The sequence below is a fragment of the Gymnogyps californianus genome, chromosome 17, assembly GCF_018139145.2.
Source record: "Gymnogyps californianus isolate 813 chromosome 17, ASM1813914v2, whole genome shotgun sequence".
NCBI lineage: Eukaryota > Metazoa > Chordata > Aves > Accipitriformes > Cathartidae > Gymnogyps > Gymnogyps californianus.
Window position 1 is genome coordinate 17,437,409 of NC_059487.1, and position 12,111 is coordinate 17,449,519.

At 53.7% G+C, this 12,111-nt stretch overlaps 1 protein-coding gene across 4 annotated transcripts in view; it reads right to left on the reverse strand.

Moving 5' to 3' along the window:
• CDH22 (cadherin 22) overlaps positions 1 to 12,111 on the reverse strand; it is an 89,932-nt gene that overhangs the window by 21,157 nt on the left and 56,664 nt on the right. For all 4 annotated transcript variants that reach the window (XM_050907195.1, XM_050907193.1, XM_050907192.1 and 1 more), the window contains exons 5-8: positions 11,485 to 11,652; positions 10,226 to 10,413; positions 9,127 to 9,380; positions 1,545 to 1,681 (exon numbers count right to left, since the gene is read on the reverse strand). In XM_050907195.1, the coding sequence (XP_050763152.1) occupies positions 1,545 to 1,681; positions 9,127 to 9,380; positions 10,226 to 10,413; positions 11,485 to 11,652 (747 nt within the window). The remainder of the gene's footprint in view (positions 1 to 1,544; positions 1,682 to 9,126; positions 9,381 to 10,225; positions 10,414 to 11,484; positions 11,653 to 12,111) is intronic.

Genomic DNA, 12,111 nt, shown 5'->3' on the forward strand with positions numbered 1-12,111 from the left:
GACTGACAGGTCTTGGCAAATGTCTGCAGATGTCAGAAGGTGCTTTGCAGCCAAAGCAGCTCCCTGGTACGAGCTGCCATGGGGTGGCAGAGTGCAGCAGGTCCCAGGCTGCCCTGGCAACTTGTGCATCCAAAATGTGGAAAACTTCGAAGAATACTGCAATGCTTTTCTGCTTCCCAGCATGGTGCCTGGGATTGAAGCCCCTTCTCCACCTTCAGGCTCGGAAAAAGGAGGAACACAGAGCACTCCCTGGGGCCCAGGGCGCCAGATCCACCATCGTGCACAGGACCTGCAAAGGCCATGAGCCAAGGCACTGTGCAAGCACGACGGAGGGCAGCAGGATGCCCAGGGCAGCTTCCTACCCGCAGCTGAACACCGGCGGGGAACGAAAGCCTGCCCTTTACTGCTTTTGTTTTCTTTTCATTCCTCAAGAGGAGTTTATTCAGAGCTCCTTTGAGCAGCAGGACCCAGGTTTGTTCTTTTCTTTCTTAACTGGAGAAGAAAAGACAAACAGAACTTCTGCTGGAAGCGTCCACGCCAGGCTCCACCGCCCCCATCAAGCAGAGGGAAGATAAGCTAACAAAACCTGCAGAGCCACTAAGCTGTTCCCTCCCGGCTCTCCCAGCTGGGTGTGAGCAGATTTGGCAGTTACTGTAAATACAGGCTAAAGGATAGCACAGCCATAAGGGAAGGAAGAGTCCATCACCACGGCTCTTGTGGGAGGATCAGAAGGGAGCTAATTGCAGAAGAGGACAAGAGAGCTTCACTTCATCCTCTGCCTGAGACTTTTCCTGGGGGGCTGCAGGGTGAGGCCAAGCACTGCGGCCAGAGCTGAAGCAGCCTGGCAGCACCAACCCTGGCAGCACCGCTGCTCCTCATCCCCAGCACGGCGGCTCAGGGACACACTGCCCCCGCAGCCCCTTCCCACTGCTGCAGTGCTGGGACCTCCCATCCACTCCTTGCTGTGCCTTGCCAAGCCTGCAGCCATACCAAGGGCAGGGAGACCAAGGAGTAAGGGCATGGGAGGCATCCAGAGCCACAAACCCATTGTGCAGGTACAGCCTGCAAATCCCAACCACGATGAGCCCCCAGCAGAAGCGAGTGCTGGCAGCCATCTGTGCCACAGGGCTCCAGTTGATGGGGCATCCACCCACAGCACATGGCTGAACCGGGGGGATGCAGGTGATGTGAACACAGCCCCCCTGGGAGCCCCCAGAGCTGCTCAGCAAGTGTGAATGCAGGGAGCAAGCTGCACAGGGATGACTGGCAGAGCTGGTGCATAGATAACACAAATTTGATTAGTGTTCATCAAATATACTATTCGACCATGCTCCCTTATTAATGCTCGAGTCAGGAAGAGTATTTTTAGGTTGTCTAGGGAGATGTCAGATTCAGTGCTGCTGCATTTTTTTTTTTTTTAACTTCAGTGTTAATTAACACTTGCATCTTGGTCACCTCTGCAGTGAACGCATCCATATTTCCCCCTCTGCCCCACTCCAGTCCAGCACAGACTGTCTGCTCCACACAGCACTCCTCCATCTCACCTGCTTCCATCGCCAGGACAGTGATGTTGTGCCACCCTGCCGCCTCCCGGTCCAGGACCTTTCCTGTCACAATGGCACCTGTGTTGGCATCGATGTCAAAGATCCTCTCTGCATCTGTGCTGCGGTCGATGGCGTACCTGAGACCAGGCAAAAGGGGAAACTGTGAACAGCTGGATGTGCCAAGCCCAACCTTGCCATCAGCCCCAGGAGTATAGCGATCTAACGCAACAGGCCGTGTATCACCGCTCTCACTTTTCCTCTGCTGCAGCATGGTACACAAAGGCCATGTTTCTACCAGGCTGCAAGCCCAGAGCCCTCAAGTAAAATTGAAGTGTGGCTTTCGGTGCATGAAGTGGAACTAAGCACAGACTGTGGACAAGGGGAAAAACCTGCTCTGATGGGAACCTTATGCTCAGGATAGACAGAGCAATATCAAAATCATGGGCTGTAACTCCGCTCATGACTCTGGGAAACTTCTGAGCTACAGGTTCAGGAAAAACACCAACCCAAACTGAAGGCAGGCATGCCTGCTCGAGGAGCCCACCTCACCTACCACCCCCTACTCTCCTGATCCTGCCACAGCACCCACCCAAGTGAGAGACCTGGAGGACAGCACAGCAGCACATGGGCAAACTGTGAGCTAGACCTGCAGATAACCTGAACTGCAGCTACAGGAGTTACAAATGGCAAGGTGTCCTCTGAATCCAGACTGAACCTGTGCAACTGGACCAAGAACCCTGGCAGCAAAGAGGTGGGCAACGGCCAGCATGCTCACAATCAACACAGCATATCATCCCCAGCAGCCCTGAGATTTGCCCTAGTTTGGGCTTCCCAGCTTCATAGGAGCAGGCTGAAGAGCTCCTCAAGCTCTGACCAGCTCCAGCTGCTCAGCAGAGACCCTTCACACACAGCTCTCATTCTTCTCCTTCAGCTGCTCCAGTGCTGCCCCGAACAGCCCCCTCCCTGGGCACCCTATCAACAGCCCACCCGTTCCCTGTGCCACCTCTGGAGAGCATGATTCCCACCTCTTCCCAAAGGACAACCCCACAGCTCACAAGAAGAGTGAGACACCTGGGGTTTAGCCCTGCACCTTAGCCATGATCCCACGAGCCCACGCAATCAGTCCCAGTGGCATGTCCTGCATTTCCAACCATTACACACATTACACACGGAATAAAGCAAGCTAACATTAAATCAGGGCACAATTAGATGCGTGCTCCCTGGGGAAGGAACTGGAAGGGAAGCCCGATCCAGCTGAGGCCCTCGAGCACAGCCGCAACACAAATAACAAACACCACAACTGCAATCAGAATTAGAAATCCAGAAGGCCTACGAATCATGAACAATACAGCATAATGTTATTGTGTACAGCATCTTTCATACACACTGCATCCCAGAGTGCTTTACAGAATTAAATAATACAAGACAGCAAAGAGTACAAAGGATAAATTACCAAAAGGAGGGCTGTGAATAAATTAAAGCCTTCAGTCACATGTCCAACAGCAGAAGGAAGATAAATGTAGGGACAAAGCAAGCTGGAAAGCTGACGAGACAGGACAGTACTGAGAGGCCATGTCAGACAAGAGGAGCAGAGCAGGACAGGCTCTAGGCTAGAAGCACGTTCAGGATGGTGGAGGCACTCCACACGCTGCGGGGCGGCTTTCCCAAGTGCTTGCGTCTCGCCTGGCACAGTCCAGCTGTGGTCCATGGGTCCATCATCCACATGGCTCACAGCCGAGGAACAGCAGCTCACCTCTGCACGCAAGGACAACCACTCTACACAGAGGCACTAATGGCCTCCACACCTTTGGGTCCCCTGCCCTGGGGGAGGGAACCAGCTGCAGATGAGAGTGCCTCCGGAGCGGCACCTATCCACACGGCCGGGCAGCTCTATCGCTGATGGAGGCGCGCACAAAGGCACATCTACGCTGTTTAAAGTGTTACGCAGTACCAGATTACGTTCCCTGGCTCCCTCCCTTTCAGACAGATAGGGGGATGAGAGAGAAAATACAACAGCACTTGCTCGTAGTTAAGGAAAAGTGTTCAAAAATCACTATCTAAATTGCATCTGCGCACATGCACAATCTAGCATGTTCTGCACCTGTGTGGCTGGCTTCCTCCCCCCTCCTTGCATCTAGAGGCGATGGGGATCCGCCACACAAAGCCAGGTACAAGCCTAGGCATCTCTGAACCAACTGCCAGGGACTTACTAGCCATCCTGCATTTTCTGCCCCAACTCCCAGCTGGAAACAGAGCCTCTACAGGCATGTAGCCAGCTCCAGAAGGGACAGTGACACTGTCTTGGCACGTACTGCAGCCTCTCATCCACTCTGTGCTTGCTCACTGCAAAGGGAAAGGAGAGGTCTGGCCACTCTGACTTGTACACATCAGTCCAATGTACTGCTGGAAGGAGGAACAGAAACCGGGATGACAACACCTAATATCTTTCCAATAGCAGAATTGGTGCATTTGCATAACTGCTTCCATTGTTCTCCCACATCACCTGACCTTGAACACATCCTGTCTTCCATTCCACTTTTTAATATTGTTAGAGTTCAAGATGGTACTTCACTCTCCATATGCCTTCCCTGCTTCTTGGGTAAGCACGTGCCTGTTTTGTTCACACTCATGTCATTGCTGCATAAACAGAGATGTCTGCAAAAAATAGCTACACAGAAAAACCCAGTTAGTGATAGGAGACAACACTGAGCCTGGAAACATCTGACACCGGCTGCCTGCATGGCCAGAGGGCAGGAGGCTGGTAGGGGAGTGCTCTGTGTCATGCCACTGGTAACCTTTCCTTATGCTTCTAATTGTTTTGCTGCTAAGGTTGTCTTCTGTCACTTCCAAATTGTCTGCTGAGGACTGACTGCCCATACCCTACGGCAGGACACAAACCAAACCAGAAATCTGATCCCTTTGTCACCACCGCTACTCAGAGAGCTGCCACCTTCTCAACACTGCGCCAGGGGAAGGAGACAGAGCTCTGAGCATTGCCTGCATTTGCCACGAAAGCAGGGCTGAGCCTGCTCCTACGCACTGTGATTTTGGAGGTGGCCAGTCCAGGTGGGTCTGCAGCTCTCCATCTGCGCAAAGTGCTGTGGAGGCTCTGGAGCACTAGGCTGGCATTGGAGCTGGGGACTGAGGGGGCACAGGGATGTCCATCCGCCTCCCCAAAGCCACAGCCATAACCTGCTCAGAGCTGCGGATCAGCCCGCTCCACACTGCTCTACACAGCGACAGACCTCCATTCCAAGAGCTTACTGCTAACCCTGTGCTAGAGCAGCTAGAACAAGAAGCTATCCGCTGCACTCAGTTTACATCATTTCGTGCAATACGACCTTTACCAACCAAAGCCTGTGCTGACCATCACAAGCCTCTCCACCTCTAGTAGTCCAGCTTCATGTTCATCCGTCCCGCTGAAGTCAAACGGCGCTTCTCACCTGGGAAGAGGCAGCAATTAATCCCTGGGTCCTCCAGGTACTCAGAGATAGAACATACACTCATTCCTCCTAGAGCTGGCTGGTGCTCCATATCTGGAACTGCAGTCCCCAGCTCTGATTGGGATGCGTACCCTGTAATCCATTTGCCTCTCTTCCTGCTGGCACTGCCTGTTGGTTTGGATGTTACAAGTGACTGTTTAATTTAGACAGCTTTCTTGGTGCTCATCTTTCTCGTGAATGCGTTTCTCAAGCAGTTTGTTTCACTTCTCCCCCTGAATGCAACAAGGAGCACATTTTATTCCATGTGTTTTGTTAATAGGGAGCTTTTCAAACACTGTGAAAAGCTTTTTGTTGTGTTTGTTTTTTCCTCCTCTCCCTTTTGTGTTGAAGCAGGTTGTCGTTCTTGCTGTGCTGTTGGAGTCTATAAAATGCCCATGTCCAACACGTGTCTCCAGATTTGGTGAATGCCAAACAAGAATATCTCTGAGAACCTTAAATCCCAAGCAACATCTCCCCAGTGCTGATAAAGCCTGGAATGCACACAATCAGAGCACAGGCTCCCACTGCAGAGAGAAAAACAAAAGGCTCCCATACAAACAGCCTCACATACACAGACAGTCTATCACTGTATTACCTCATACAATGGCTCAGCTGAGAAAAATTGCACTACACCCAGGAAATGTACAGCTAAAGCCAAAAAGCCAACTGGAAACTAAATTCTTTCTGAAAGAGCGGTTCTAGCTTTTGTTAGGCAACAGACAAGGATGGAATAAAATAAAAAGCACTGGTCCTTTAGAAAGACATTTCCTGCCTGTACCACGGTGGGTTTTCTTGTTCCCCCCGAGGATGCGCGCTGCCCCTCTGCCATGCTGAACTTCAGCGTGACTCCCTGCTTCACAGCATCGGCACCGGAGGGAGGGTGTCCCTCTGAGCAGCCACGAGCTGGGGCTACTCACCCAGAGAGATTGGGTGCTCTTCAGGCACCCTAAGCCCCAGCTTTCCTCCCACCCAGGCAAGTGGCTGCCAGGGGCTCTACATCCCTATGCAGCTGGGAGAGGGGCAGCGAGCAGTGCCTCAGGGACACCTCCCAAGAACAGGGGAGTCAGATGCCCCTTCAACCCTCATGTCTTCGTAACAGGTCACTTTGCAACCCAGCCCAGCTCGTCTGGAAGGGATTTGTTCTCACACCAAGTGGCCACATCCTTGTGGGACAAGCGGATCACCAGGAGGGCAGGGGAGCGCCAGGCTGAAATGTGCCTCCAGCAGCTGCTTCAGGCTGGATGGTGCAGCAGGAGCCACACAGCCCTGTTTGTGCTGGCCTGGGGATGAAAACAAAGAGCCAAGGGCACCTCCTTTCCCATTTGGCTAAAAATACTTCCAAACCTCGTTATTGGCAGCCTGGTGTCAGCAGGACCTGGAAACGCTGACAGAGCTGATTCTGGCTCTGCTGTCTCTGGCAATCCTTGTTCTTTCCTGCCTCAAGGGGAGAGTGCATCTCGTCATGACAGAAGGTTGTGGCTCTCCCCTATTTACAGGGCAGAGCCAACACACAGACCAGAGTCCAGGAGACAGCAGCCGCTGCGGAAACATAGCCACATCTTTGCTTCCACCTCTACCAGACAAGGATCAGGAAGTTAAAGGGATCCACAATGAACTGCAGCAACTTGAAAGGGTTCATACCAACTTCAAGGAGCTGAGGATCAAATCCTGGTCATGCTGTCAGGACCAGCTGCTCTCTAATGTATCAGAGGTGAAGCACAAGTGCTGGCTTCTTGTGACTGTACTTTGGAGTAGCACACTTGAAATGTGAGGTGACTTACTGCCGTCTCCTGCTGATGGGTTAGCATCACATCCTGGCAGGGTGCTGCAGGATGCTTGCATCAATGTTTGTGCACCATTTTGAAGCTATGAACAGCTGCCTATGTGGCAAAGTATTTTATTAAATTACCTGGCTAGCCAGAGGACAGGAAAGCAGGAGAGATCCAACAGCACCTTCCTCCTGCATTGGTGCCACGTCAGCATGACCAATATAAACCTGCATCTCCACTTGGTACATGTTAAAATGGCAAGGAAGGCTCACCTGCCCGCACTCCGCAGGCAAACACCAAGTGAGCATCACAAGGGTACGGAGCTGCCACTGCTCATGACAGCAGGCACTGCAAGAACAGAGGGGACTGAAGAGATGGATGGATAGAGACCAACTGCCACAGGGGAGCATGGGGGACGCAGGATGAGCTACCTGCCTGGGGATAGCTGGAGGGAGGACACACATTTGAATGCATCAAGCCTGACAAGGGAAAACACACTGCAGTTCCCAAGCTGCAGCAGATGCCTGGGAGTCCTGTTGGCTGGGCCCTCGTGCCTGAGCATGAGGCATTGCCTTGTCTGGCACTAAGCTCGCTATAAGAGAGACACTCGCATAGCAAAGTCTGGGCTCTAACCCTCTTGCTCCTGCAGAGTACTTGAATCTGCTTCTCTCTGCTCCAAGTCCCCATCACCTTCTGCACAGCAGTAGAAAGCCTCCTTCCACTGCTTTCTTTTGTTCTGTCTGCAAACAATGCAACAAGCTCCACAGGGAAGCAGCACAAAGAACAAGAAAAAACAAGAATAAGAATAGTTCTGTCCCCAAGGCCTCTTTCCTACAATTACAGATCAGAAAATAAAATCTATGTTTTGTAGCACTGCTAGAAACAGACAAGTGAAAAAGCAGATGCACACATGTACATACACACAGATGTGTAGAAAGACTGCACACATCTGAAGAGTGCAAGCTAACAGCCACGTGCTCAGGGCGGGCCACAAAGAAAGAAATCAGACGTGTAGCCTGAATGGAGAGGGTAGCCACATGACAAGGTGAGCAGGGGTACTTTGAGAACATGTCCAACAGACAGCATGGACTAGTGCAAGTGGTGCAACGCTCACATACATAGTTCCTGGCACACCAATGCTGATTTCATTCACATTCATCCCAAAGACAACTTTCAGCATCCAGCTTTGTGACACAATACTCTCTGCTAGCTGCCAGGCATCTGTAAATGGCAGCTTTCCATGTGTAAATTCTTTTCTGAGCTTTCTAAACATCTCAATCTTCATCTCCATGAAGATCAGGAGATATCCCTCACCCCACCTTGAACCAGTGCATTCCCCACGGCTGCACAGCACTGGAGCTCAGCACCCCAAGCAGGCAAGCGGGGACATCCATCAAATGGGATCAGTACTGTAACTGAGCCCTCCCTGGCCACGTCCTCCTCCATCCCGCGTCCCCGTCCCTGCTGCGTTCCAGTTTATCGCTGCCTGGGATGGGCTCCCTACAGAGCTCTCAAATGCAAAGCCACCGCTGCTCATTTGAAGCGAGCGACTGTGCACAAGGTGCCTGCAGCCCTGCCGTCACCTGGCACGAGAACACACATTTCAAGGAAATTTTCCACACATTGAGGATGTTTTCTGAACACCAGCTTTCCAACCCAACTGCTCGTGACTCAGGCCAGTTGGCAGAGCCAGAAGGCTGCTTTGTGCCTTAGGTAATAACAATTTAACAAGGTAACAATCTCTTTAGCCACAAATTAAATGGAAATGGGAAATGTCCTGTGCAGATAAGCTGTTGCCTGGATTATGTCCCCTGCTCAAATATAAACTCCTCTGATCTTTGATCCCTGTGCACACACGCACGCACACACAGCCAAGCTGTGGCTCTGCACCTCCCAAGCCTCACCTCGTTTGTCATCCTTCACCACTGCCCTCCTGTCATTTCTGGTCAGGCACCACTGCAGAAGCCTCACTGTCAGCAGCAGGGACATGCAAGCATCACCCAGCCACCTTCCCCGACACTCCCTTGCCACTCACGAACCCATCACTTGCCAGTGACTTATCTGTGACCTGTGAGATGGCTGCTCCTGCTTGCCTGTTGCTTGTGCACAGGCTGCCACTCACCTGCCAGCTGCCTGTCCCACAGCACACACTCACACGCTTGGCCACGTGTGCAGCACTTGCCACCTTCATCTGCACTGCCCCTCCTCCTCTGCATCACCTCGTCTCTGCCCCAGCCATGGCCACAAGTCCCCCCAGGCCACGTATGCCCCTTGCAGGGGACCCCACACCCACTGCTGGAAGGAAGATGCGAGATTAGGCAGCTGCTTTACCGGACAGGATGGTTCGCTGTGTCCGGGTCAAGGGCGGTGACCACCCCCACGACAGAGCCAACGTGTGCATCCTCCTGGACCTCCATCAGGTTGGAGGGGGGCCGGAACTCGGGGGGCTCGTCGACATCCAGCACTGAGACCCGCACGATGGTCTGGTCCCGGAAGGTGCCCAGGTCCACAAACCGCGGGTCCACGAACTTGTTGAGGGCCTCCACCACGACAGTGTGCACTTTTTTCGACTCGTAGTCAAGAGGCTGGGACAACAGGAGAGGGTTAGCCGTACCCAGCCCGAGGAGACCCTCTGCTGCCCCCTCCTTCACCAGAGACATCGGGGGCAGCACTAAAGCCACCTGCTCCCCAGGCAGTGCCTCCACGGGAGGCTGGGAGCTTGTGCTCTGCCCTCCCGCCGGCAGCACCCACACCAAGGGGGGCAGGAGGAAGGGGAAGCCTCCAGCCCGCTCCCCCCAGGGCCCCCAACAGGGCCCCCAGGCTGTGGGCAGCCAGGATTCACTGGGAAGACAGCATACTCTGTGCTGCAAGTGAGCGGGTTTTGATCATTAATCACCCTGCTGTTATTTCTACAGGGGAGGCGAGCTGAACGCAGTGGCCTTGGTGAACAATCATTGTTTCTTGCCTGCATCGAGTGTTTGCTTGATTGTTTTTGCCACCAAAACCAGACACAGTCAAAGTGCTGTTGGTCAGGTATAAGAATTAGGTGGGCATATTTCTCCCCTAACATGTGCTATCAATAACAGCTGTAAGCACTCATCTCCATAGCCCTGTGCATGGCTTCACCTATGCACGGCTCGCTGCTTCGCTGCCACCCAGGGAGCTGCCCTGTGCAGGCTCCAGCAAGCACTGTGCTGCTGCTCCTTTTCAGCCTTTCCTCCCAGACACAGGTCTGCGTTTTGCCATCCAGGCAGAACAGAGGCAGGTCTCTCCCTGCACCTGCAAGCACAAAAATGCAACTGCTACTGCTAGAGCAGCGCTCAGGAGAGCATTTATTTCAACTCAAATGCAGCAGCAGGACTCCCCAAAGGAAAGGGCCCTCCTAGAGATCTATGCCCTCCCTACCCAACCAGCTTTCCTCATCTCTCACCTTCTGTACTGTGATGACAGCCTCTTGGGTATTGCTGTCCGTGGTGACTTTGAACATCTCCACCCCTTCCTCATCCTTCACCTGATACATCATGTCCGTGTTCTCCCCGACGTCGGAGTCCTCTGCCTTCACCCTCCCGATGGCAGTGCCCACAGGGGCAGTTTCAACAATGCTGAACTGATACATCTCTGGAGGAGAAAAAACGTACTAAGGTCACTGCTTCTGCCTTTGAACCCCCTCCAGCCTGATATGGCCCTTCGCATACCTCCCTGGGGGGCACCCATGGACTATGAGGGCTGCCCAAACTCTACTAGTGTCTATAGTCCAGAATGCCCTACCAGGAGAAACATACCCCAGCCAAAAACAAGGGCTGAGGGAAGATAATTGGGGAGCACTGATGTTTCGAGGTGCCGGGTGAAGTAAGGGCTGATTTCTCTGTATGGACACTGCCCTGCAATCAGTGTTCTCCGATTATTTGCAAACTTTACCATTTCTAATTTCTAGGAGATGCAGCCAAAGAGCTGAGCCTCCTCCAGCTGCAGCACCTTTTCTGGTCTGCCAGCCACGTGCTGCCGGTCTCTGCAGCTGGTGTGCTCTGCAGAGATTGCACAGCCCACTCTTTGCAGCAGGATCACCCACCCTCCTCATTGGGGGAGAATCCCAGATTAGACACAAGCATGAGCCACAGGCCACTAGCAGTCACTTGGAAAACAGAGCTGTCCTGTGACAAGGCTGCCGTCTGTGAGCTGAGCAGTGTCACCGTGCCTCACGCTGGGGCAGAGCACGCCAAGCTCTGACGCAGCAGCCAGGAGGGGCCAGGCCAGCAGCTGACAGCTGAGTCCCTGCCCAAGCTCCCAGGAGACAGCAGCGTGACAGACCAGGCTGCCTTCTCCCCCAGCACTGCTCAGAGAGGGGGTCAGGAAAGGGCCAGCTCTGCTCTCCCCACCACACAGCCCTGCTCACTCCCAGGACTAGCACCAGGAGCAGGGGTCTCGTGCGAGGCCCTGGACAGGCTCAGCCAAGGCAGCTGCCCCTCCATCACACTGCCAGGCAGGGACGCATTCAGACCCAGGCAAGGAGCTGTGCGTGCTATGGCACCTCGGTGCTGCCACCCTGCAAGCAGCATGAGCAGCCGGGCTGGCTCACCCTGCAGACATGTGCCAGGCTGTGCTGGGAGCTGAGCTCCTGTCCCACCACCCGCAAGGGGCCAGGACCACGACAAGGGCCAGAGCTCACTTCCCACTGCTGTCAGGACTTACTCTGAGGGAAGCGTGGTGGGTTGTCATTGACATCGGTGACTACGATGGTGACTGTGGTGGATCCAGACAGGCCACCCAGCTGTCCTGCCATGTCCGTTGCGCGGATCACCACCTCATACCGGTCCTGCGTCTCACGGTCCAGGTCAGCCACGGCTGTCCGGATCACACCTGGAAACCAGCAGGACAGCGTGAGCACAGGCAGGTCACAGAGCATCCACAGAGTCACAGACGGGGTGAGACTGGAAGGGGCCGCTGGAGATTGTCTCTCCCAAGCCCCAGCTCTAAACAGGATCAGCTAGATCTCCCAGACTCTCTACATATGGCAGATGCTCCAATACTTCACCAATCTTTATGGTCCTTCCCCGGACTTGCTCCGGTATGCCCATGTCTCTCTCATATTTGGCAGCCCAGAACCAGACACAGCACTTACATCATCTCACCAGTGCTGAGCAGAAGGGACGGGTCACCTCCCTCGACTGCTGGTGATGCTCTTCCTAACACAGCCCTAGGTGCTGTTGGCCGCCTTTGCCATAGGAGCACGTTGCTGGCAACAACAAACATCTGCTGGGCCCCAGTGCAAAGGGGAGCAAACCCTTTTGCAGCCTTCACAGAGATCATGTCAGCAAA